General features: G+C 36.9%; 1 protein-coding gene and 1 long non-coding RNA gene across 7 annotated transcripts; one reads left to right on the top strand and one right to left on the bottom strand.

Moving 5' to 3' along the window:
* IMPA1 (inositol monophosphatase 1) lies at positions 1 to 27,450 on the bottom strand. 6 transcript variants are annotated; one of them, XM_077876441.1, is made up of 10 exons: positions 26,842 to 26,990; positions 25,104 to 25,200; positions 24,195 to 24,260; positions 23,697 to 23,830; positions 21,449 to 21,553; positions 19,910 to 19,955; positions 17,585 to 17,693; positions 16,049 to 16,157; positions 2,410 to 2,561; positions 1 to 1,528 (listed from the first exon to the last, which is right to left on the bottom strand). In XM_077876441.1, exons 3-10 carry the CDS (start codon positions 24,255 to 24,257, stop codon positions 1,389 to 1,391), a joined length of 858 nt encoding a protein of 285 aa, XP_077732567.1. In that variant the 5' UTR covers positions 24,258 to 24,260; positions 25,104 to 25,200; positions 26,842 to 26,990; the 3' UTR covers positions 1 to 1,388. The 6 variants fall into 6 exon arrangements, with proteins under 6 accessions (XP_077732567.1, XP_077732568.1, XP_077732566.1 ...); XM_077876442.1 differs by lacking the exon at positions 26,842 to 26,990 and adding an exon at positions 26,289 to 26,454; XM_077876440.1 differs by lacking the exon at positions 25,104 to 25,200 and having other exon boundaries at positions 26,842 to 27,444.
* LOC144300428 (uncharacterized) lies at positions 25,760 to 27,223 on the top strand. The gene is made up of 2 exons (XR_013367052.1): positions 25,760 to 26,624; positions 27,076 to 27,223. It is a non-coding gene; the product is annotated as an uncharacterized LOC144300428 (long non-coding RNA).

The following is a 27,450-nucleotide window of genomic DNA, read 5'->3' as shown; positions in this document are numbered from 1 at the left end:
TCATACTTTATAATTTTATTTTTGAGTCTCAATTAAAATACATTTAATTGAAAAATTAACCGTAGAATATAGTACAAGATATTTTTATTGAACATGATCAACAGTACAAATACAGTAATTATACTCAAATCTAAGTACCACATTTTAAAATATATTAGATGTGCACAACAATAAAATTACCTACTTTACAGATGTACTTTTCATTTTATCAAATACAAGACTCACATGAGACCATAACAAAACCTAATACTCTGTTCAAGTACCCAGGGACAAGGCTAAGCAGTCAATTAACCTTTTAAAAAACTATGAACCAGAACAATTTTTAGTTTCATAAGCCAAAGACTATTAAGGAATATTTTAAGACTGAATAGAATCCAGTGGCAAAGAAATTAAATAAGTTTTTGGGGAAAAACATAGCTTAAAATTAACAATACAGTGTATCTACCAGTTCTAGGTTTTCTGTGCACATTCAGGTCAATATGAACGTCTTCAAAACATGAATATTGAGTTTAGTACAATTTTATAGTGTCTCTAACTACAGAATAAAAAAAAAATAGACCCCTGATGAGAATGATTTTCTGAAACAGCTTGTTTTACATAGGAACTTTAAAAGAATCCAAATAAATACTGTAATGCAGTGTCTTAGAAAATACATTAAGTGCAGAATGTCCACAATTAGAAATGATAGCTAGCAGTAAGATAATTGAAATAGTATGGCAATGTGAAATGCTATAAGGAATGATAATGTAAGATATGAAAATGATATTTTTTTTACCTCAAAACCTAAAATAAAAATAAAGAGTGGTGAGCTCATTTCTTTTATGTTATGGAATTGCTACCTCCAAAATACTATTTCAATGCTTATTTTTGAATTGTCCATATTTGTACTCTGCTAGGTGCTATGTGTACACAGATGAATAAAACAAGGTTCTCTGCAAAGAAAAAAAACTTGGTCTAGGAAGTAGCCATTATATTCTTACAAATTTAATTAAATATACCTTTGGGAACTAAAGAGATTTTTTCCAAAAAGTTACCTATCTAATTAAGAATGCTTATGTACATAGTCAAACTTTCAGAGACTCATATATATTTAGAAACTCTAAACTGCTATTTCAGTTGATGTGATCGATACCTTGTCTCAACCACCTGTGTATTTTTCCCCAACATACACCCAAAATTTTTTTAAAACAATGAAATATTTCATCACCTATTCTTTCATACCTAGTCTTAGTAAAAGATACAACAAACTGCATTTTAAATATGAATATCAAAGACCATTTTAACCAGTCATATTTTACATCTGAAATGTCCTAAATTTTATAACACCATCAGTGTGTCAGCAATTATGGGAAGATACAGCTGTGACTGAACATGTGGGGCTGTTGCAATCACTCTTCATCATCTCTTTGAAGTGGTATCACCTGAATTTCTTTGGCTATCCTTTCTGCTAATGTTTTGCTATTTGCAGCAATTATTCTTCGTGACATCAAGTCAAATGGCCCACCTAAAATCAAACCAAAAATAATTCCTGTAAAATTAGTATAGCAATATATATGTACTATGGTCAGTCATAACATTTTAATACTTTCAGTTTTCTTAAAAAAAAAAAAAAAAAAAAAAAAGTAGTCACATAACCATAATGTTTAAGCTTTGGCAAGACATAAATGAGTTTTAAAAAATCTTTTAGTAAATACCAGGGTTTTTTGAGGGGCCAGGGTATGCCTCAATCATACCAGTCTAAAAAATATCCTCTAGTTTAAGGTTTTATTTAATATTATACTGTATGTTAACTAATGAATTTAGTTTCATCTTCTTTCTTATGTTCTTTTTCTATTCTTTTTGTTACTCTTATTTACCTCTTTCATGTTTGGGAATCTAATGGACAGGAAATCTGATTCCATGGCATTTTCATACCATTCTCCTTCTCATTTCCTTATTTCTTTGTTGCCTTTCTCCAAAATCACTGGTTAATACTTTTGGCCCAGGTTCACTCCTTCACTTTATAGAATTTCACCATCAGTTCAAAGCAAGAAGTTAACCTCTCTAGGCCCAAAGCAGAAAGTAATGGTGGGGGAAGATCACTGTCAAATACCACCATAGTCACCAAAGAGTTCTTGGTACAAACTTCAGATTTAGTGACCTTCTATAATTTTCTGATAGCTTCTCAAAAGTTCCCAATACTCATGTTTGAAGAGGCTTAGTCATAGTTCATTAATCCCACATTACAATTAGCATCTTGCCTCTATCTCTCAAAATGTTATTCTGATTTTGCAGAAAATCACATGGCTTGTTTTTGTTTTGCCTTTAATATATATTACACTTAAATTCTTAAACATTAAAAAAAAAAAAAGCCACATGTAAAGGAAAATCCAACAGAAAGAAAAATGCTTTCCTGTCCCATAATTTTACCTGTCACATCCATTAGTACTCCACCAGCTTCAGTAACAATAATGCCAGCTCCTGCCATATCCCAACAGTGAATTCCCATTTCATAATATGCATCTGCAACTCCAGCTGCCACAAGGCACATATTAACAGCTGCAGTTCCAACACCTCGGATCCTAACAAATAACATTTAAAAATAAGATTAAAAAAATTTTCAAAAGGGCTCCTCCTTTACGTGTTGAACTGACAAGTTAAAAAAGACCTAATTATAAAATAAAAATACATAAAATCTAATTATAGGGTACACTATACAGATGACAAAATTAATCCTCACAGAGTAATCATTTAGTAAGATAAACACTAAAATTTTCAGAAAAACAGAAGAAAATGCCTTCATTCTTTTATAATGGCAGGCATGTATATTCATTTTTGTCTCAACTCAGGGACTACAGACCCCATAATACAAGCAGTCTCTAAGAGGAGTAAAATATGTTATTATTGATCATTGCCATATATGTACACATCAGTATGTGTGATTAGAGGGATAACAGCACACCTGGGTTCTGGTGTGATGGAGGCCTGCCTGCCTGAATAGAGTATTTCAGGTTTGTACCTCTTCCCTGGAAATAAATTAAGGTAACTATGGACACTACTTGATAGCCATTACAGTAATAACTGATTTATTTATATAATGTCAAATTATCTCCCCCTAAGATACATATTACACGCATAGGTCATTTTATTGTGCTTTGTTTTATCACAAATCACAGATAATTGCATTTTTTACAAACTGAAGGTTTGTGGCAATCCTGCATCAGGCAAATCTATTAGTACTTTGTGTCTTGGTCACATTTTGGTAATTCTCATAATACTTCCAATTTTTTCATTATTTGTTATGATGGGTGATCAATGATCATGACATACCGAGAGCTCAGATGATTAGCATTTTTTAGTAATAAAATGTTGGTTTTTATTACTAAAAATTTTTAGACATAATCCTATTCTATACTTCATATACCATGGTATAATATAAACACAACTTAAATGCACTGGAAAACCAAAAAAATTCATTTGATTTGCCTTGAGATAGTTGCTTTATTGCTGTAGTCTAGAACCAAACCTGCAGTATCTCTGAGGTATGCCTATATGTATAATGGAAAAGCATCTTTATAATAGTCTACCACTATCAAGTGATCTAACTTATTATTACCAATAATGGGACAAGGTATCAAGTACCTCCTCTTGCTTCTCTGGTATTCTGACAAAAATGTATAACTCTAATCTTGAGGAAACCAGAGAAATCCAAATCAAGACACATACTACAAAATAATTGGCCTACATTTCTCAAAAACAGCAAGATCATAAAAAAAGACTAAGCAACTGTTCCAGATTAAAGAAAAAGAAAATTGATGAGAAATGACAAATGCAATGTTTGATCCTGGATTGAATCTGAGATTTTTTTTTTTAAATCTGAATAAAGTTTCTATATTAAGTAATATATTACTGTTAATTTCCTGATTTTTTTTTTTTTTTTTTTTTTTTACAATTGTATTCTGGTTATGTTAGGGAGTATCCCCTTTATTAAAGGAACAAACAAATATTTAAGAAAAAGCATTCATCATATCTGCAGTAATTTTTAACTGATTTTTACTCAAACTCCTTTTGTAATTCTTTAAACCTCTGAATATAAAGCAATGAGATCTGTTCACTGAAAAGGAAATAACAGGAGCTGGGGAGAGCAGGAAGAGGGAGTGGGTAGGAGACTCCTAACCTCAACTCCTTCTACAGACACACCAAGATAACAGCTACATCTGTGCAAATTGCTCTGAAAAATGACCCAAAGTTTGGCAAAACAGACCTTCCAAAGTTAACTGTGAAAAGACCACATCAAAAAGGGTAGAAGGGGACAGAGATACAGCTGGGAACCAAATCCTCCAGTGAGACTAACCACAAATGAGAAGAACATTACAAGTGTGGAGAAGTGAGATGATCAGACTCCATGCCAGGTACTCCAGGTACCAGAGAACCACACTGGGAAGATGAGTTCCCATAACACTTGGCTCTGATAACCACTGCAGCTTAACTTTGATAGCTGTTAAAATCAGCAGGGCTTAACTCCAGGTACTTTAAAAATCAGCAGGCTTAGCTCTGGAAGTGCTGGAGGGCAATGGAAAACCATCCCTGCCCTAAAGTAATCTAAAATAAATAACCTATAATAAATACTCCAGTTTAGACACAGCATAGAAGCAGCAATTTGAAAAGTACCTGTGGTATACATGGAAAGAAACTGATTTACTAATCACAGAACACGTGCTGGAGGGGCAGGAATCTTCAGTAAACACCAAGAACAAAAGTATGGGCAGGCACCACTTCACTTCATCTCCCCAGCCTGAAGAGCCTGACATGTGTGGAAACCTGTGCAAACCTTCTCCACCTATTTTGCTAGCACTGCATACCCTCATGCTTACATTCAGCTGCAGACCCATAGAGTTGCCACCCCCCAACTTGTAGGTGTCCCTCAAAAGCGGCTCCAGCCCAGCACATGCTACAAGCAGCCCCAAAGTGACAACTCCTTGGGTGGAAGGGAAGATAACCTCACACACCAGCACACCGAGTTCCAGCAGCCAAATCTTTTAGCTGGCCACCAAGGGAGAGTGCCCTGCAGATGGTATGCCTGTTACTAAAGCAGACAGACTGGGTACAGACATGTAGTCTGACTGTCCACCTCACCCACCAATAAAAGCCTCTCAGGAAGCCGTGCAAGGGAGAGTGCCCTGCCCTCTGGTGTACCCATTGCTGGAGCAAACTGGATGTCAACACCTCCCACATACAAGCATGCAGTGGCCTCAGGCCCCTTAATAGTGCAGGACCAAACCTGGCATGATGTGCCCACAGCAGGCAAAATAAAATAGGTCACTGTAGACTACTGGGCTGAAGGCACACGTGACTCAGCCACAACAGTAAGGTGCACACAGCCCACAGATGAGACACCCCTGGATGCCTGGTTCTGATGACCAGGGGGTATTGGGCAGGGCACTACAGAACCTTTTCTCCACAAAGCCACTATTTTCAAGACAGAGTTGACTTTCCTAATACACAGAAACAGAGTCAGATAAAATGAGGGGACAGAGGAATATGTCCCAAATGAAAGAACAAGAAAAAAATCGCAGCAAAAAAGTTAAATGATATGGGGATAAGCACTATGCCTGCTGAAGAATTAAAAGTAATGGTCATAAAGATACTCACTGGACTTGGGGCGGGGGGGGAGTAGATCTCAGATCTTCAACAAAGAGATAGAAAATATAAAAAAGAACCAATCACATAAAGAACTCAAAAATGGAAAAAACAAAAACAACACACCATAGTGAATCAACAATAGAACAGAGGATGAACAAGAACAGAAGACTGGGTAATGGAAAGCAAACAAGCTGGACAGGAAAAAAAAAAAAAAAAAAGATAAGGAAATTCAGTGATACCATCAAGCATAATAACATTAGTGTTATAAGGATCTCAGTAAGAGAAGAGAAGAGAGTAAGAAGTAGCAGAAAACTCGGGGAAAGAAACACATCCATATCCAGGAGGCAGAGACCCTCCAACAAGATGAATCCATGGAGGTCTATACTCCCTACATTATTGTTACTTTTTGCCAAATTTTTTATTAAGAGAATTTTAAAAGCAGCAAGAGAAAAACAGTTACATACAAGGGAAACCTCATAAGGCTGTCACCCGATCTCACGAGAAACTGTGACTATATCATGACACCATCTTCTGGCCTGCAAAGTGCTTAAAGGAAAAAACTTGCAACCAGAATACTCTATCCAGCAAGATAATCATTCAGAATAGGAGAGATAAAGAGTTTCCCAGACAAACAAAAGTTAAAGGAGTTCATTACCACTAACCCAGCCTTACACAAAATGTTGAAGGCAATTCTCTGAGTGGAAAATAAAAGGCCCTAACATTAAGACAATTATGAAAGGAAGAAATTTCACAAATGCAAAAATATAATAAAGGTAGGTAAATCTCTTATAATACCAGCATGTAGGTAAAAACACAAAAGCAGTAAAATGAATTACATGTACAAAAATAAGTCAAGTATACACAAAATAAAATTATCTAAAATGTGACATTCATAAAATACGGGTAGGGGAGTAACTAGTGTTTTTAGAATCTGAACTTAAGTGACCATCAACTTCATATAGACTGCTATACCTACAAGATGTTATATATGAACCTAATGGTAACTGCAAATAAAAAACCTACAATAGATAAACACAAAAAAAGAGAAAGAAATCAAAGCATAACACTAAAAAGCCATCAAACCACAAGAGAAGACAGCAAGAGAAGGAACAGAGAAAAATAACCAGAAAGTAAGTCACAAAATGACAGTAAGTACTTACTTTATAAATAAAGGTAAAAAACCAGAATGCTACAATCAAAAGATACAGGGTGACTAAACACATTAAAAAACAAGACCTATCCATGTGCTGCCTGTAAGAGGCTCATGGATAGACCTAAAGACATATACATACTTAATGGATGAAAAAAGATTCCATGCAAACAGAAGTGAAACAAAAAGCCACAGTATCAATATTCAGATCACACGAAATTGTCTTTTGTTAGTCTTTATTTTAAAGTCTAAGAAGGGCATTATATAATGATAAAGGAACAATCTAAAAAGAGGCTATAACAATTATAAATATCTATGCACCTAACACTGGAGCATCCAAATACTTAAAGCAACTACTAATAGACATAAAGGGAGAAATTGACAATAATACAATAATGGTAGGGGACTTTAACACAGTACTTACATCAACATATAGACCATCCAGACAGAAAATTAACAGGGAACAGTATCTTTGAACACCACATTAGGCCAAAGGACAAAAAACATATAAATATATACAAAAAATATACACAAAGGACATAAAAAGATCTACACAAAACATTCCATCTAAAAACAGCAGAATATATGTTCTTTTAAGTGCACATAGAACATTCTCCAGAACAGATCACATGTTAGGCCACAAAACAGATCTCAATAAAATCAAGAAGACTGAAATCCTATCAAGCATCTTTTCTGACCAAAATGGTATAACACTAGAAATCAATTACAAGAAGCAATCTGGAAAGAACACAAATTCACAGAGGCTAAACAACATGCCACTAAACAAGCAATGGGTCAACCAAGAAAGTAAACAGAATAAAATCTATGAAGATAATAAAATCTGTCCAAACTCTTGGAGATGCAGCAAAAAGCGGTTCTAAGACAGAAGTTTATATCAATACAGGCCTAACTCGAGAAACAAGAAAAATCTAACACCTAACCTTACATCTAAGAGATCTTTTAAAAGAACAGAGCCCAAAGCTAGTATAAGGAAATATTAAAACTAGAGCAGAAATAATGGAAACAAACAAACAAAAAAGGTCAATGAAACTAGGTTCTCTGAAAAGACAAAGGTGATAAACCTTTAGCCAGATTCATCAACAAAAACAGAAAAGACTCAATCAGAAATGAAGGAGAAGAAATAACTGATAGCACAGAAATACAAAGGATTATAGGAGAATATTATAAAGATTATATTGGGCAGCCTACAAGACATGAATAAATTCCTAGAAACATATGAACATCCACACCTGAATCAGGAAGAAATAGGAAATCTGAGGAGACTAATAAGCTAGCAATGAAACTGAATCAGTAATCAAACCCCCAACAAACCAAAACCTAGGATGAGATGGATTCACAGGTGAATTGAAACATTTAAGAGTCACTAAAATAAATTTTTAAAAATAAGGAATATATATTCTTCTCAAGCTATTCAAAAAAAAAAAAAAAAAAAAAAAGCTCCCAAATTCATTCTGAGGCCAGCATTACTCGATTACTCGGACACCAAAATCAGACAAAAACACTACAGGTTAATATCACTGATGAACAGAGATATAAAACTCCTCAAAATATTAGCAAACTGCATTAATAATACATCAAAATGATCATTCACCATGACCAAGTGGGATTTATTCTGTGGATGCAAAGATGGTTCAATATTGTCAAATCAATCAATGTTACATGCCACATCAGTAAAACAAAAGATAAAAAAATCACTTGATCATCCCAACAGAAGCAGAAAAAATATGTGATAAACTTCAACACCAGGTCATGTTAAAAACCCAAAGCAAGGCTGGTTTGTAGGGAATATATCTCAATATAATAAAGGTCATATATGAAAAACCCACAGATAACATTATCTGCAATGATGAAATACTAAGAACTTTTCCTTGAAGAGCAGGAATAAGATAAGAATGTCCACTCCCACCCCTTGAATGTTCTACTGGGAGTCCTAGATGCAACACTCACACAAGATGATGGAATAAAAGGCATCCAAATTGGTAAGGAAGAAGTAAAACTGTCACTACCTCCAGATGCCATGATATTATACTGAGAACATCCTAAAGACTGCATCAAAACAACTATTAGAACTGATAATTGCATCCAGTAAACTCACGGGACACAAAATTCATATGTAGAAATGTTTCATCTTGATACACTTATAATGAACTAGCAGAAAGAGAAATTAAAACAATTCCACTACCATTTGCATCAAAAAGAATACCCAGGAATAAACTTAACCAAGGAAGTAAATGATCTCTGAAAACTATAAAACACTGATTAAAGAAATTCATAACAACAAAAACAAAAAGAGATTCCATGCTCATGGATTGGAAGGATTAATATTAAAATGTCCACACTACCCAAAGTAATCTACAGATTCAATGCAATCCCTGCCAAAATATCAACAGCACTTTCCACAGAACTAGAACAAAAAATTGTAAAATTTGTATGGAACCACAAAAGAGCCCACATAGCCAAAGCACTCAAGAATACCCAAGCCGAGGGATCCCTGGGTGGCGCAGCGGTTTGGCGCCTGCCTTTGGCCCAGGGCACGATCCTGGAGACCCGGGATCGAATCCCACATCGGGCTCCCGGTGCATGGAGCCTGCTTCTCCCTCTGCCTGTGTCGCTGCCTCTCTCTCTCTCTCTCTGTGACTATCATGAATAAATAAATAAAAAAATCTTTAAAAAAAAAAAAAAAAAAAAAGAATACCCAAGCTGGAGTATCACAATCCCAAATTTCACCATATACGACAAAGATGTAATCAAAACAGTATGGTGGGCAGCCCGGGTGGCTCGGCAGTTTAGCGCCGCCTTCAGACCAGGGCCTGATCCTGGAGACCCGGGATGGAGTCCCACGTCGGGCTCCTTGCATGGAGCCTGCTTCTCCCTCTGCCTGTGTCTCTGCCTCTCTGTCTCTCATGAATAAATAAATCTTTTTAAAAGATGATTAAAATTATATGATACCTTAGATTTTGAATGTGTTTTACTATTTCTTACTGTATATCAAATTTAAGAACTAGTAACAAATGCTAAACAGTTGTTTGACTGCTTTCCAAACACATAAAACCAAATTAACTTTAGTGACTCTTATTAGTTTAAATAAAGAATGGCATATTTTTCCCTTTTTCTCATGGGATATATGATAGTTCATAGCTCATTTCATAGAAAGTAGATACCAAGATCTTTCATAAATAACTCCTTAGTATTGTCTTCAGAGACAGAATCATAGGATGGAAGAACAATAGTGATACCTATTGGTAATGCTTCAGTCCATTTCTAATAAAGATCATGAGTTCTCAGGGAAGGAGGCTTATAGTCAAAGAAGAACAAAAAGAACATATTCTTTTAAGGACAAATATTTCCAGAGAGAATACTTAATTACTGAATAACCAAGGCTGTGGTCTAGATTTTACAAACGTGTTCTGAATTCTTAGTCTGATCCTTCTATAGAATTAATATGGTACAAAATAAAAAGGACTATCTATCTTTGGTATCACAGAGATTTGAGTGTGCATACCTAGTTAGCTGCTTAAAACTGTAATCTGAAAGTTTCCTCTTAAAGTTTTACTTTTCTTGTCATATAAATGGGAAAACCAACCTATTTTGGACCACTGTTGTAATAGTTAACAATAAATATACACAAAGCACCTATGAGAGTGCCTAACATATAAAAGGGCCTCAAACTCCATGTTTAAGATGAAATTATTCCCAAACCATGATGCCAGAAAATATTATAGATGTAAATGGACATGACATGTATTTTACCTAAATAAGTCCCTAGGGATGCCTGGGTGGCTCAGTGGTTGAGCGTCTGCCTTTGACTCAAGGAGTGATCCCGGAATCCCAGAAATGAGTCTCACATTGGGCTTCCTGCATGGAGCCTGCTTCTCCCTCTACCTGTGTCTCTACCTTTCTCTCTCTCTGTGTATCTCTCATGAATAAATAAAATCTTTAAAAAAAAAAGTCATTTCCTAATTAGGAACCTATTAGGCTGTTTCTATTGTTTAAGGCATTCATTCAAATTATGACTCTTTAGTTTCATGTACATGTTTGCGTGTGTGTAAGTAACCCTTCCGAATTCAGATTGCAAAACTCAAAACTGGGCAGCCCCAGTGGCACAGCGGTTTAGCGCCACCTGCAGCCCAGGGCGTGATCCTGGAGACCCAGGATCAAGTCCCACATCAGGCTCCCTGCATGGAGCCTGCTTCTCCCTCTGCCTGTGTTTCTGCCTCTCTCTCTTTCTCTGTCTCTCTCATGAATAAATAAAATCTTAAAGAAAAACTCAAAACTCAGAAGAACACAAAAGAAATCAGTACATCAGGACTTCTACTTGGTAATATTTTCCTGGTTATACTTTTAAGAAAATCTAAAAATAAAAGGTCACTTTACTTTTTCTTCAGACAATGGAAAAATACAAGGTTAAAGTTATAAAGCACTTACAGCTCTATTATGACTAACATAAACATTTTATTGCCCACAGTTAAAGCCCTTGCTTCAAAATAGCACACTATAGCTGTAGGCTTTTAAAATCATATTGCTCTTCCCTCAAGGACATCGGTCTGGGAGGTTCTATACCTTCTCTATCCCCCTCTCTATTTATTAAGTAGGCTCCATGCCCAACGTAGGGCTTGAACTCACAAACCCCAAGATCAAGAGTTGCATGCTCTAGACTGAGCCATCTGAGTGCTTGTAGGTACGTACCATACCTTCTTGACAGGAACTCTTCTCTTTCTACTTATTACTAAATAGATCACAGATTTACAGCCTACAAATGCAGTTTGTACCATGGCCAAACTATACATGGAATGTCCTGATTCCTAAAAGAAAATTCTAATGTTGGAGAAAGAGAATTGGTCTGGAAGCCAGGGGTCTAGTCACATCTCCATTTACCTGTGTGATCTTGGGCAGTCACTTTACCTTTCTGAGCCTCAGTCAACTCACCTACAAATAAGTCTGAATTGTCAGATGTTTTAAGTCAGTTCTAAGAGTGTTAAAGTCAGTGATTATTTTCAGAAGGAAAAAGATAAGCACAGCTGGTAGTGAAATAAAATCACAAAAATCTGTAATTATTTTTCTTTTTTCATGAAAACAATTACAATAAAAGAGAAATGCTATTTAATTATATTAAATTTAAGAACCTCAAAACTCTAGCTTCTCTTAAGGACAAATGTATGTATTTATTAATATTTGCTTTTAATTTTGTCACTTATAAAACTCCAATTATAGAAGGACTCTGAGGTTTGGAGAATAGTGGCATTCTGATTTAAAATGCACCATTACCTTTTCCCCAAAATAAAAATAAATCAACAAGGACAAGTAAAACCCATAGGACCCATTCCTTCAGCAGTTCTAGGAACCAGAAAACACAAATTCTCTACCTGTAAGTATAAGGAAAAACAAAAGAATCCTAATAGAGCATTGCAAGCTCGTGGATGCAGAGTTGGGGAGAGGAGGCAGAAAAGACTCTGTCACAAGGAGGAGAAGGAAGCAGAGGACCCAGAGGGCATACAGACAAAGCTATCTTAAGAAAGAGAAAGTGAGACAACAAATACAAAAGTGCTGAACATGTATAAGGATTGGTAATTCATAGTCCTGCTACAGGGAAGGGGCTGGAAAAAAGTAGAACCTAAACTCACAGCTGCAAAGAAGCTGTACTTGGGAAGAGTCAGATAAGATCGCCCATATATGTAGAATAACCAATTAAAAAGAAAACAAAATAATAAAGCAATCAAGCTCTCAGACATGGAGAACAGACTGGTGGGTGCCAGAGGGAAGGAATTGAGGGGACTGGCAAAATAGTTAAAGGAGGTCCCAAAGGTACAAATTTCCAGTTATAAAGTAAGTCATAGGGACATAATATATTGCATGGTGACTACTGTTTTTAATTCTGTATTGTGAGGCACCTGGGTGGCTCAACTGGTTAAGTGTCTGCCTTCGGCTCAGGTCATAATCCCAGGGCTCTGCATTGGGCTCCCTGCTAGGTCAGAGCCGGCTTCCCCTTCACCCTCTGGCACTCTCCTTGCTTGTGCTTGTTCTTTCTCTGTCAAATAAATAAAATCTTTAATAATAATAATAATAATAATAGTCTGTATTGTATATTTGAAAGCTGCTAAGAAAGTAGATCTTAAAAGTTCTCACCACAAGAAAAAAAATCTTAACTATATGTGGTGATGGATATCAATTAGACTTCCTGTGGTGATCATTTCACAATATATACAAATACAAAATCATTATGTTGTATACCATGTTATCTCAATTATATCTCAATGTTAGATGTCAATTAATGTTAGAGGTCAATTATATCTCAAAATATGTCCATCATATCTAAAAAAAAAAAAAGAGGTGGCATCTCTTTTAGATAAAGAAGGAAAAGAGAAGTGAAAAAGTATGGATCCTGCAGAAATGAAAGAAACAAGACCGGCCAACCCTCGCCACCCCCCCAATTAAATAGATTATCATGGAAGACACTACACAAAAGGGCAGAACTGACAGCATAAGGAGCTCTGAAACCAGGAACCCTGATCACACAATGAATAGAAATAGAAAAAAGGAGACCACATCCATACAAAACTACTGTAATACATCAGACAATTGCTAATGAAAGTGTTTGCTATTTTTGCCTGAAAGTCTCCCACAAAAAGTCAACAATGAAGCTGTAAAAAACTGAAAATCAATCCAATCTGGATTAAATATCCTCAAATATTTGTAAATATGGGGGCGGAGGAGGGAGTTAAATGAAAAATACAAAAACTACTGCAGAAATTGGGAGGCAGGGTTGGAGGAAGAAACAAAAAAGGGAGTTAACTCAGAAAAGAAGGTGCAGGAGAGGAGAGGACAAGATTCTATCAGGAATGAAAACTCAATCACAAGGTACCTCAAGAATAACAGATGCCAATAAAAATATAATCAAGGGCAATGAGGAAAAGCAAGACAGGAAAGTAAAAAGGACCAGAGAGAAAATGGCTGAAAAGAAGACACAAAGGTAGCTGAACATTCCTAAGAGTGTCCTGAAGAAAATGAAAACTGAACAGAAAATGAAAACAAAAATAGTATTTAGAACTAGAACTCAAAAAAAAAATAATGTTCCGGAATGAAAAAAAGACCTGAGTATACATATTAAAGGAGAAAACTGACAGAATGAGCAATTCCAAGATATATCCCTTGTAAAACTATTAGCTGTGAAAAATTAAAAGAAAAAAAATTCTCAGTCTCCAAGTAAAACATGAATTTAAAAGCCAAAAACATTGGAATGGCATCAGATTTCTCAAAAGCAACATACTTTGAGAAGTTCATACTTTGGAATGTGCTAGAACTCATGGAATCCCAAGCACATGTGCTCTCAAGGAATTATAGAGGATGAGTTTTATATAAAAGTGACTCATAAAACCTTATAAAATGCTTCCTGTTCTTCCTTGAAGTCAAGCAAAAAAACTAAGACCAAAGGGTAGATTTGAGACTAAACAAAACAATCATATATTAATAAATGAATAGCCCTGTTTTATTAAAAGAATAAGTATTTAAGTCATTTGCATTTTTTTAAAAGATTTTATTTATTTATTTATGAGAGACACACAGAAAGAGGCAGAGGGAGAAGCAGGCTCCATGCAGGGAGCCCAATGTGGGACTAGATCCCGGGTCTCCAGGATCAGGCCCTGGGCTGAAGGTGGCGCTAAACCGCTGAGCCACCAGGATTGCCCTTCATTTGCATTCTTAAGCAGAACTCCACTCCATACTGTAATCAAGACATACACTTTAAAAAGTTATTCAAAAAGGCTAAAAGTAAGAGTGAACCAAGATTTACTAGGCAAATAGCAATAATAAGGAGGTAGAGTTTGCAATTTTGATGTCAAAATAGACTTTCAGTCTAAAAGCATGAAACAAGACAAAGTATACTATATAAAGTTAAAATTATACAAGGCATAAAAGTTGTATATAGGCATCACATAATGCAGCTTCCATCTTATATAAGATAAAAGCTCTAAAAGTTGCAAGGAGAAATAAAGAGAAACATACCAATTATAGGAGAATTTAACAAATCACTCAGTATCAGGCAGATGAAGTAGACAAAAAAACATAAGGTCAATCTTTAGGTTATATATCAAACATTGTACCCTTATAATGGAGAATATATTTTTTCAGTGCATACAGAACTGTCCCCAAAATTTAATCATATACTAGGCACAAATATTAGTAGGCTCTATGGCAGATTCATTATGATGTAATAAAACTACTTAAATTAAAAATGAAATTTAAAAAAAAATTTCTTTGTAGAAATTTAAGAACTCTTAGTTGAAATGGAAAGTATACATTACAGATTTTGTGAAAAATAATTATAATGAAAATCCTACTTATTAGAGCCTATGAGGTACATTTAAAACAGTGGTAAGATAAAAGTTCATAGCCTAAATACTTATAGTAATAAAAAAATAGAATAAAAATAAATTCAAGGCAGAGAGAAGAAAAACTGTAAATCAGATTAATTAATTACAATCTTGGTTCTTTGGAGAAAAAAAGACAAACCACTAAAACTTTAATCAAGATTTACAAAAAGAAGAAAGTAAAAATATAGAAAATAAGAAGTGACAAGGGGAAACTGATACAGAGAAACCAGAAATAAATTAAGAGCCTACTTATATTTTTCAATGCAAATAATTTGAAAACTGAAAGGAGGTGGCTAATCCCTTAGGCTGTGGAAATATTCCAGATTAAAAATGACTAAAAGAGACATGATAAATACATGTAATGTTTGACCTTTGACCTTAGGCTGATTCTTGCAATGGAGAAGAAAATGCTACAGAGGACATTGTTAGGTCAACTGTCAAAATTAAATGTGGATGGTAGATTAGATAAATAGTGAATTTATGAAGTCAACAATTTACTGTGGTCATGGAAGAAAATATCCCTAATTTCAGGAAATAATTTAGGAGTGAAGAGCCATAAAATAAGTAATTCACGCTAAAATAGTTAAGGGTAAAAAATGGTGTTATATGTGCATGCACACGCACACAGAGGGAATGATCAAATGACAAAGCAAAGGGATAAAATGTTAACAGGTGAATCTGGGTAAAGGGTATACTTTTTTTTCCCCTATTTCAGTAAATTTTGTTAAGTTTGAAATCATTCTCAAATAAAAAGCCTTTTGGAATTACAAAATTAGAATTATGGTACTGATCCCAAGCTATTAATTAAAAATTTCATTTCTAAAGGAAAATTCATTCTTGAAAATTTTAAATTTTCTGGAGCTTCAAGAAAGAAATGAAAAAAACTTACCCATGAATAGGAATGCACAAAAGCTTTTCCAGATTAGAAAGAACAATTCTTACAGTCTCTGGTGCTCTGGAAGAGCCAAACTCTGTCACCAAAAGTGATTTGGTAATATCTAAAAGAGAATGTTATATATAATCACTAGAGTTTAATAATAAGAATTCTGATTTTAAAAATATGATGCCTATAATTCAGAATAAAGTAAGATTTTTTTCCCTCATCCTGAATGGTATCAAATTTCTTTCTAAGCCTTAAAGTATTAAAATTCTGATAAATTTATTAACCTCAAGTGACTGGTTTTATAATCATCAAAGAGTCTGCTTTTTAGATCATCCTCTGAAATTGTAGAATATAACCAATTTGCTTGCATGCATGACCCCTTTAGTGAGAAGCAAGTATTATATAAACATTTAAAAAGTAGGATTTAGAAATAATTTATACATTTGACATAAAACAAAAATTAAAATTAAAGTGGTGGCTGGCCTCCATTTACTAACTTAACAGATTACCCCATGCTTTCCATTCTGTCTTTGAAACAACTAAAAAAAAAAAAAAACCATGACTGGGGCTCACGCCACACTCAATACTCTCCATTAACAGGCTTCCTGGTGTACCCTCCACTTCATCTCCTCCCACCAGGGTACGCTTAGCAGCTTGCTCCGAACATATTTACATCTGCTATTTCTCTAATCATTACATCATCTAATTAAAAACTATAAGAAGCCAAAAAAATTGTAAAAAAGGGAAAGGTTTGGTTTCTACAAAAGCTACTACAGTAGTTCGATTATAAGATGCACGTTTTTTCACATGTTAACATCTTCAAAGTTTAGGATGCAGCTTCCAATCTTTGGGGTCTTAGAGTTCAATAAAAAAGAAAATGAACTAAAAATTTGCTCTCCTATAAAGTGTTTGAGGAGAAAAAATATAAAGGTGTAGAATTATGAATGTAGACTGATTTGCAAGTATTTAAGTTCTTGCTGCACTGAAAAGAATCTGAAAGTACAAACTGCGAAAAATGTTGGACATGGTTTATGGAAAGAAGGTGCCTTGAAACTTCGGTGAGCTGTCACAAAGACAAAACGCAATCATCAAGGTCATTAAAATGTATATACATCATTTTTAATGATTCTCAACATTAACAGACTCCCCCACCCCTCCCAATTTGTGGTCTAACAAGTGGTCCTAGCAGCATCAGATCAGAGGAATTTTGACAAAGAATTTAAGATGTAGCATCTGAAACAATAACCATGAACACCATGGGAGCGGGAAACCATTCTTATTCATCTTTCTATCCCGAGCACTTAGCAAGCCACCAGTCTGAAGTGGTGTTTGCTGGAGTATACCTGCTTTCCTGTCCTCACTACCACATACAAAACTGTGGTGGAAATAAAGAAAAATAAAGGGAAAATACACATAATTTGTGAATCTGTTAACAACTGGGATAAGTCCATCAATTAAGTAAAACAAACAAACAAACAAAAAAAAACAGTAAAATACATGTTTATAATATCAACCACATCAAAAATTAGAAGATAAACCTACCTTCTTGTTGTGAAACCTGCAGTTTTTGGCCGTTACAAAAGGCTCCTTTTCCTTTCCTGCCAGTATACATCTTATCCTCAAGGCAACTGTATACAATTCCAAATTCCATCTGCAGAAGGAAAGATGATTCCTTTACCAAACCGGAGTATGTTTTATCATTAAATCAACGTTTTTAAGGCAGTAACAAAAAACCTGGTATACGGAAAATGTTTTCAAATGACTACTATGGGATACTTAAAAAATGCTAGTTTCCAGCTTAAACAGAGAAAGACTGTTACTGGAATCCTGGACTCTTGTCCCATCCATTTCTCAACTTAGGAGCACCCACTTTGGTCTCTAACCTTCCTGCCTCAGATAGACAAATATTTCCTATTTTCTAAGGTGAATACTTCCTTCTGTATTGTGATTACTACCCTCTCAGGCTTCTCTGAAAATCTCCAATCAGCTGATAATCTTCTCTCAGATTTCCATTCTGGTACGTTCACACCAAATTTCTACTGCCCTTACAAAATTTCCAAGATGTTATCTTCTTTTCCCTTCACTGCCAAAGGGTACTCTGTACTTTGCCTCTCCTATTCTCCTCTTACAGTTTGGCTTCTGCCCTGATCACACACACTTCTGAAACTTCCTTGAAAGAGAATACCCATGAACACCTCCCAAATGCCCACTCGGAAAATTGGAAATTGCTGACCATCATCAACTCTTCTTCATTACTTAATCCAGCACCCCCATGTTTCTGGCAGTACCCTTAGTCCTACACCTCACTAATCTATCTTCGTGTCACTTTTCTTTTTTAAGGGCCTCGTTCTCTGTCCAATCCTTAAATGTTACGTAGGTCAGGATTCGTTCACTCTTTCACTTCTTTCATTTCCATCTTGGAGGTCTATATTCTTATAGGGTTTGGTCTTTGCAGTCCATACATTCAACTACCACCTTTAACTGTGGTCTATACCACCTATAACCCCCTTATCACATGGAAAAACCTATGCTTCCGCTAGCCTTCCAGGAACCTCAACCAAAGAGGTCAAAAATAATTTACCACCTCATCATACCTCATTCCTTCCCCATGTGTCTGTCTTCTTCAAATTTTATCTTGAAAGCACTTCTTGATTTTGGCATTTCCTTGGCCACCCTCACTGCCCCGTCTTAGTTGAGAATCACCTGCCATGCCCCTCTGGTAGGACTCTACAATGCTAGAATTATCTGTCACTCTGTTCTTGAAAAACTGCTACAGATTTTCTACTACCTAAAAACAAAATATAAATATGCTGGCAGAGACAGGCCACAGTGCCTCACAATAAAACCACAACTATTTCACTTCATCAATTCTGCTCCTGCCACTTTCAGGGTTTCGATCACAATGAACATCTCGCTCCCCACAAACATCATGCTCTACTCCAAGTTGTTCTTTCTCATTAAAATGCTTTCCTCCTTTTCTTCTTTACCTGGAAAACTCCTACGTTTCTAAAACCCAACTCACATAATCAAATTCTAAGACCACTTCTGTTATGAAGATTTCCCCAAACCACTTTTGGCAGAATTGGATACATCTTCATGTTCTCATGGCATTTTTTTCATAGTTCCACTACATATTTATCTGTTCGCACACCTAACTTTTGCATGAGCTGTGAGTTAGTTCAGTGGCAGGGACAGCACATTGCCCAGGGCTAATTTTATGCTAAAGGTTCCTTTAGCTTCTTTCAGATGTTCTTACTAATTAACACACCCCGTGCCTAAGATGTGTTTTTATTTTCACAGATTTAAGTCTCTTGAATTCAGGTATGTAAGATGTTAGCAAACATCATTCATCGTTTGATCAAATAGCCAAACAGCAAGGAAATGCAATAGCTACAGATTGTATTCTGCTGGGTTTTAGATATAGCAAGCTTTTGGGTTCCCGAACATACTCGCCATTTCCCAACCATGCTCTGGCCCCTACCACTTTCTGGTCTTTCTAAGTCTCCTTTCACTGACACCTACTAAGTCATTACCCGCTCAAATCCTACCTTTCCATTAAGCATTATAGATCACCCATCAACTCCTATTACATCTGACTCTATCACATACATAATGGTGATTAAATACGGAGTTGCATTTCAGTTACTTGCATGTATTTTTCCTTTTAATTCTTGCTTCTCATAAAACATTAAATTTTCTTTACTGGAAAAGGTATCATGCCAATTTTAATAGTTCTGCAGCTTACTTTGAAATAATGCGGCTATATAAATTGAATATAGAGACAAATCTAAATTTATTACAGACACACATTTACTCTTTCTCAGAAAATGAGAGCAAGGCATTTTACCATAAATTTAAACAGCATACCTTTTTATTTACCGTAAAGCCAATGGAAACAGCTACAAAAGGAAATCTTAAAAAAAAAAAAAAAAAAAACCACACAAATTTACCAAGATAAAAAAATTATTTTCAATAAACACATTTTTTCATAATGTAAATGACTATATAATTTTTTCATATAAATAGTCTCACCCCTCCTCTCCCCGAACAGAGTGTATAGTATGCAGCCCTTTGTGTAAATAATGGGAAATATAGGGAGAAGTAGTGGATACACATACATACATACAGGATGTTTCTACAGGCATGAAACATCTCTGAAAGAATTCACAAGAAACTGATAACAGTAGCCACCTTCAGACTGGTCCTGGGTAACTGGGGTCAGAAGTCGGAAGGACACTTTGCACTGCGTGGCATTTTATATCTTTGGAAAGTTGAATGCCATGAATATATTAATTTATTTTTACTTTTTGAAAATCTATTTTACAAAGTCAAAAAAATTATAACTGTTCATGGTTAAAAAGAAAAGTTTCTTTTCTTGGGTCATTTCTCCCAGAGTCAGGACCTATAAACATAAGTATTAAATTATACAGAACAAATTGTTACTTGCCCTTCATACCAAACTTTCATATCTGAAAAGTACTGTTAGCTACACCTATTGCTATGGCTGTGTGACAGTTTGAACACATAGGTTATAATTTCTGACTCAAGAGTTAAAAATGAAGAAAATATGACAAAACGTGTCAACTACTGAAAATAAAAAATTTAAGAAATACTTAATAGAGTTTTAACCAAAATGGGATCATAGTATACACTCTGTATTAGAATCTTCTCTATAATATACCATGAGCATCCTTCTACATTAACTCTCCATCATAGATTCTAGATCTTGGTTTTACAGACTTTAACAATTCTGTTTTAGTAAAGATAAGTACAGCTACATGGCAACTTCAAATATAACATTTATGTGTAATCCTCCTGAATTAGGCTATCCAGGCTTTCTTTTAGTGCTAATATACTGAGTTACAAACTTACTTTGTGTCAGGCGCTATGCTAAGTTCTCATATAAAAGTACTACTTACTGTATCCCAAGAACAAACATTTCTATGAGGCAGGTACTACTAAGGTGCCCATTTTACACATTGAACAACAACAACTGGGGCTTAGGAAGATTAAATAACTTGCCCAACGTCACAAAGCCTATACAAGCATTTGGACTCAAGCTCAAGTCTGTTGATCCTAAAACCCATGCTCTTTTTAATAGTTTTCTCTCTTGGACTGAACCCCCTAGATAGACAACATTCTTTATGACCCCCCCAAAATTGACTCCATTAGTTCCTTAATCTCAAAGCAGCACTGTTGCTTGCTTACATTTTTATATGGCTCTACCAGTGAGAAAAAGAATAGTAAACACCTCAAACCCACGTTCATCATCTCTTCCATATTTGATGAAAATTCTGCATAAATACATTTTGCTCTACAAATGATACAATTCTCTAAAGTGTCTATCTAGGTCCATTCAGTTTGTATATAAACAGCAATTATAATATTAACATTTTAAAAACCTACCTATGTACAAAATTAGTTGTTCCATCAATAGGGTCAATGATCCATGTAGGGCTGTCAGTTAAGATGCTTTTCTCCCCAGCTGCCACAGATTCTTCACCAATGAAGCTAAAAGCAAGAATGACAAATTCCAAATCTTCATACTGCTTTCAACAGTGTTCAAACCTTAACATTTCCTTAGATTCAGTCTACAATATAATACATAAGTCCATACACTTTTCTATTGTTGTTCCTTCTTTCAGACTGATAAAGTGAGAAAACTATTTCCCTCAGAGCCAAGTCACGTGAAAAATTCAAAATTCTCAAATATAATAAAGGCGCACACGTGTGTACACACACATTTGTTGCAGATAAGAAAAAAAAAAGAACTGATTAAGGAAATGTGATTTTAAAAAGAAATCCAAATTCCCTCATGTTCTTCTCTTTAAGAGGTAGAACCTAACACCCCTTGCTTTAAGTGTGAATTTGAACTGAGTGACTCTCTTCTAACCAGTAGAACAAAGCAGAAGTTACAATATGCAACTGAAGACTCATTCACAAAAAATGGTATTGTGGTTTCCATCTTATCTCCTCTTTCTCCCTCCATCCTTTTCCCTCTCTTGCCCCAGGGGAAGCCAGCCACCCTGTTAAGAGCTGCTCTAAGGGGCAGCCCCGGCGGTTTAGTGCTGCCTTGGGCCCAGGGCGTAATCCTGGAGACCCAGGACTGAGTCCCACATTGGGCTCCCTGCATGGAGCCTGCTTCTCCCTCTGCCTGTGTCTCTGCCTCTCTCTGTGTGTCTCTCTCATGAGTAAATAAATGAAATCTTTAAAAAAAAAAAAAAAAAAGAGCTGCTCTAAGGAGAGACCCACAAGGCAAGGCAATGAGGGAAGCTGTTAGCCAAAAACCCATGAGAACTGAGGTCACCAACAATCACGTAAGTGAACTGTCAGGCCTAGTTGAGCCTACCACAGCCTTGACCAACAGTTTGACTATAACTTTGAGATCCTGACCACAACCAGACAGCCAAGCCACTCCTATATTCCTGACCCTAGAAAACTCTAATAAATGTTTGTTGTATAGAGCTGCAAAGTTTTTAGGATAATTAGCTATGCAGCAATAGACAATACAGAGAACATTAAATAAATCAATGAAAAAGCAAAATACCCACCAAAATTACTGCATCTAAAACATGCTATGCAATAAATCTCAGGTGAATTTTGCAAATGGTGCCTGGTTTCTACTTTCTTTATTCATTATTTTATTTCCTTTATTTAATACAGAACTCTCCTAATCATTATGATTTTCTTTCATCCTTTTTTCACTTAGCTGTAAACCTTTTTACTAGGAGGAACTATTTTTAGCCACAGCTTTAAAAATTTTTTCTTCTCAACAGCTAAAATATCAGGAAGAGTTAATGGCATGACCAAGAAATAGAGAATGAGGGGTGCCTGGCTCAGTCAGTTAAGCATCCGACTCTTGATTTCAGCTCAGGTCATGATCTCAGGGTCGTGAGGTTCCCTGCTCAGCAGTGTCTGCTTCAGATTCTCTCTCTCCCTCTCCTTTTGCCCTCCCACCCCCCACAGCTCACTCTCCTTAAAATAAATAAATCTTAAAAAAAAAAAAAAGCAGAAAATGACAACTTTAAAATGATGACAATGTTTCTGCCATATGTCTCTGTGTAAGAGAGCCCTGATTTTAGTATTTTCTCTCAAACTCATTAAAGTTACTACCACTCCACCACAAAAAAAAATTTTGCAATATAGAGAATACAATTTCTAAATCATGCCTATGGCAGACATTTGTCATATTAGCTTCCCAGCATCCAAACACTCCTCTTACTATCAAGAAATCCAAATACCTTGTTTGCTCCTTCCTGGCAGGTTGAGCTTGGGCAAACAACCTGAGTTCAGCAAGACACTCCTGCTCAGGATTTATAATCTTGAAATAATGAGGTAAAGGTATCTAAAGCCAACAGTTACGAGGCTACTGGTGGCATCTGAGTGACTCTCTTCTAACCAGTAGAACAAAGCAGAAGTTACAATATGCAACTGAAGACTCATTCACAAAAAATGGTATTAAATGGCACCTACAGCTCTGACTTCCATCCTGATTGCTGCCTAAGCCCTGCTCTTAGGGCCAACACTCTCCAAATAAATTCCTTCTCAGCTCTAATTAACTAAAGTCAATTTCTGTGTCTAGAATCAAAATCTGTCTAGTACATTGGCTCCAACCTAAGTTTCAATTACCATGTGAAACTAAAATAAAAGATACCTGTGAGATGGATACTTTTCCTTTATGGAAGAGAGAAGCATTTTTTCAATTTTTTGGTCAGTAGCAGTTACCAAATCAGCTGGAGAACTTTTAATCATAACATTCATTTCATTTTTTATAGCTTCACGAACTACCTAAAAAGATTTTTTGATAAGCAAACAGAAAAGTTTGATCATTTTAAAATCAAACTAAAAGATGAAACAGAAATGGTTTAAAACATTCAGTCTGCTTGAAACGATGTTCTTAAAAATGTTTTACCCCAACGTAAATAAACTTTTAGTGGTTATGACCTTCTAGGTACAAAATCATACAATCTTACATCCTATTTTAAATCCACAATTATCATCATAAAAAGTTTAACAATATAATATCAGTATCGACTCCATTTAAAATGTTTAGTAAATGGAAAATAAAAGATTAAAATACATGTTTTATTTAATAGGACAATCACACTGTCCACATCCATCATATTATGGCTGATAAGATTTCAGTTCATACCTCTCCAGCTTGTCTTGCCAGGGTTACTGCATAATCCATGCATTCCTGCCAAGGATCAGCCATCTTCTAAACAGATTTAACATGTCAGAACAAAACAGTTAAAAATCTCTAAGTCTTAATTATAGAATAGTTCACAAAAATATCTCAATTAGCAACATACTTTCATTCAGGAAATGAATCACACGTGTACAAAATCACAAATGTAATAATTGCCCTCTTGCTGATGTTAGAATTCAAAGGTTTTTAAGATTCACTGATAGGGGAGAATATTTCTTAGTGGACCTAAGACACTTCTAGTGTATAAACATTTACATTACAAAAAAAACAGCATAACAACACTCTATAAAGTGTTTCCCAACACTTTAGAACAGAGGATTAATTAACACTGGGAATGGAGAAATTAAAGCAGCTCTGAAAGGAAGGCACAGAAGATACATACTCAATTCTGATACTAAAGTACTCTGATCTTTCTATTGCAACATGTGAAGAAAATTCCAGGACTACAAAAATAAATTTATTTCCCAGAAGAAACCAACATATTTTCATCTTCTAACCTGTCCAGCTTTCCACTGACTTCTGAAGAGAATACCAAAATAACTCACCATTGGCTTGACCACATTCTAAACTCAGTACCTAGGACACTGAAGTTTTTCAAGCTGTCAGACTCAGAAAAATGTGCTGTCATTTATAAAGCAATCCAAATTTGTCATCTTTATAATGGAGAATAACTGACACACAGTTTCACCTTAAAGACTACTCAAAATCCCCTACGGTGGTGCTCATGGTGTAGGAAAGAGGAGCAGAAAGGAGGGGAGGGCAAAGAACAGATATAGTGAGCTGTTTCTGCTCGTAGTTGCTCTTTTCCCCTGATATTAGATTTTTTTTTAATGTAAAAGGGAAGCCACTTACTGAGTTACAGAAGTCACGGCTTAGTGTCTCAGGAAGTGTCTCAGGAATCGTTTCCAAACTCTCTTTTTTCCATTCTTACTCCCATTCCTTTTCCAGGCTTAACAGAACCAAATTAACAGAACAATGCATCTGTTTTCTTGTCAGAAACTCTGCTCAAGCCACTCATATCTCTGCCTTCTAACAGCAGGGATAAAACTCCTACCAATTCTTCAATGACCATTTCAAAAGCTACCCTTTCTTCTAGGGATTCTCCAGCCAAAATTCATTATTTGTTTAATCATTTGATAGCTATTTGCTGAATACCTACGACATGCTGCACTACATCATAGTGAGGAAAAGAGGCCCAGTTCACTTACTTGCTAGTGGGGAGTCAGATAATAATAATAAATTTTAAAAAGTCAGGCCACATGCAAAACCACAAATGTAATAAAGGCAAAGTAGAAGTACAATGAGAAGCAGGTAATCAAAGAGCTTTAACCTGGCCTTAGGTATCTGATAAGGTTGCCCTGACAACGTGATTAAACCAAGATAAGGACAAGTGAATAAGCATTAACTAACTCAATTACAGGACGCAAGCCAAGAGTAACTAAAAGGCCTAGGTGTGACAGCTCAGAGATCAAGGGAAGGAGGAGGGGGATGAGACTGGAGATAGTAGGGATCAGGCCAGGCAGGACCTTGGAGGTAAGATTTTGATTTGAGAGCCATGAAGAAACATTTCACCATGGCTATTGAAGAGAATGGATTGGGGCGGGGAGGGAAAAGTGGAGAGTGGGTGCTGGGTAGACTGGAGATTTAGATTTAGGATGCAGCAGTCCAGGGAAGACCTGAAGGTTGGCTTAAATCTGGAAGAGTGGAGGAAGAGGTGTATAAAGAGAAGTTGAGAGGACAGAGAAATATTTGCTTTGGGAGGTAAAGTTGGGGACATTTAACAATAATTTGGATATGGGGTATGAAGGAGAGGAAGAAGACTTCAATGATGCCCAGATTTCCCACTTTCAGCAACTGCATGGATTACAGTCACGTCCACTGAAACAGGGAGTAACAGAAGAGAGTGGGTTTGGAGCTTTGGGTCAAAAGTTTAAAATAGGAGAGGATGAGAAGCGTTTCTGAAACCAAAAAGGGATGTCAATTAGGCACCCGGACTATAGGTCCCCCGCTCACGGAAAAGAGAGGACCCGCAAATACCGCTAAGTCACGTGAGCAGGCAACGCCGGAGCCTGAGCCCGAACGACACCCCTAGGGAAGGACCTCCAGAGGGAGGCTCGGAGGACACCAGGAAACTCCGAGCATCACACTCGGGGGACGTGCCGCAGTCACAACCACTCGCGGCTGCCGCTTCCGGGCGCCTTCACTGTCCCGAAGGCGACGCCTGAGGCATCCCCGCCCCCCGCCCCCACCCAGGCCGCGGCGGCTCGAGGGGAGCGGCTCACGCCGGGACCCGGGACCACCGCCACCCCGGCAGCGAGCCAGCCGTGCCAGCGCTCCCGGTGCTTCCTCGGAGTCAGTACGAGAAAATTCGCGGTGAGCTGCCCCAACGGTTGCGGGAGGAGGCGCGAGCGGACCCCGCTGGACGGGGTGGGAGGACGGGCGGGGGCGGCCCTGTCCCCGGGGGCCCCCAGCGGCGGGGTCTGAGGAGAACCTGCGCGGATAAAGGGGCCCCGGCTGCGGCCTCCGTCCTCGGGCGCCCCCGCCCCCCGCCCCGGCCTAGACCGTGGACCCGCACGGACGCGGGACTTACCTCGACTGGAGGTCAGGCTCGGGCGGCCGGCGGCGGGATCCGCAGCGGGGCTCTTCCTGAAGGAGCGACGGGCCCCCGGCAGGAAGTCCCGCCCGCGGCCCCGCCCCGTGGGCGTGGCCTCCCCAGCCGGCGGCCGAGACCCGGTCAGGCTGCTCCCCGCCCCGCCCGCGGGCCTGCCCCGGCGGCTTTGGACGCGTGGCCTCTTTATTTTGGGTTCTAACGTCCGTTCTGCAGCCTCCGCCTTCTTCAGAAATTCAGAAACACTTGAGAAATTTGTTTTGAGTCTTCACTGTCTTAAAATAATCCTGGCAACTGCATAGCGACTGGTGTTGCTCTGTAATCAGATTTTCCAGGCATCTGCAGGAAGTGTCACCCGAGTCCTCTTCAAGCCTCCTTTAAATGAACGTGGTCCCACATGGCAAAGTTGTTATAGATAAAACCAGTGTAAGCCATGTGAAGTCAGAAGATCAAATCTTATTCCTTATTCAAATTAAAATCACTTCACACTTCCTACCTCAAATAAGCAGGAAGTCCAGTCTTTTTTTCTAGGGGTCTCAGCTGCGACCTCACGGTTGCTCTCAAGTAACTAAGTATTTTCAGTCCAAAGAG

This window comes from Canis aureus, chromosome 28, assembly GCF_053574225.1.
Source record: "Canis aureus isolate CA01 chromosome 28, VMU_Caureus_v.1.0, whole genome shotgun sequence".
In the NCBI taxonomy this organism is placed as follows: Eukaryota; Metazoa; Chordata; class Mammalia; order Carnivora; family Canidae; genus Canis; species Canis aureus.
The sequence above is the reverse complement of the archived record's forward strand: the minus strand, read 5'-3'. Positions and strand labels throughout refer to the sequence as shown.

Bases quoted from the DNA above. Each gene is read 5' to 3' on its own strand.
- IMPA1 (XM_077876440.1), bottom strand. From the start codon at position 24,257: ATGGCTGATCCTTGGCAGGAATGCATGGATTATGCAGTAACCCTGGCA. The intron at 21,554-23,696 runs GTATCTTTTATT...TCTTGCTTTTAG, and splicing joins GAAAAGTATCCATCTCACAG to CTTCATTGGTGAAGAATCTG. The intron at 16,158-17,584 runs GTAGGTTTATCT...ATTCTCTTTTAG, and splicing joins GCAGGTTTCACAACAAGAAG to ATATTACCAAATCACTTTTG.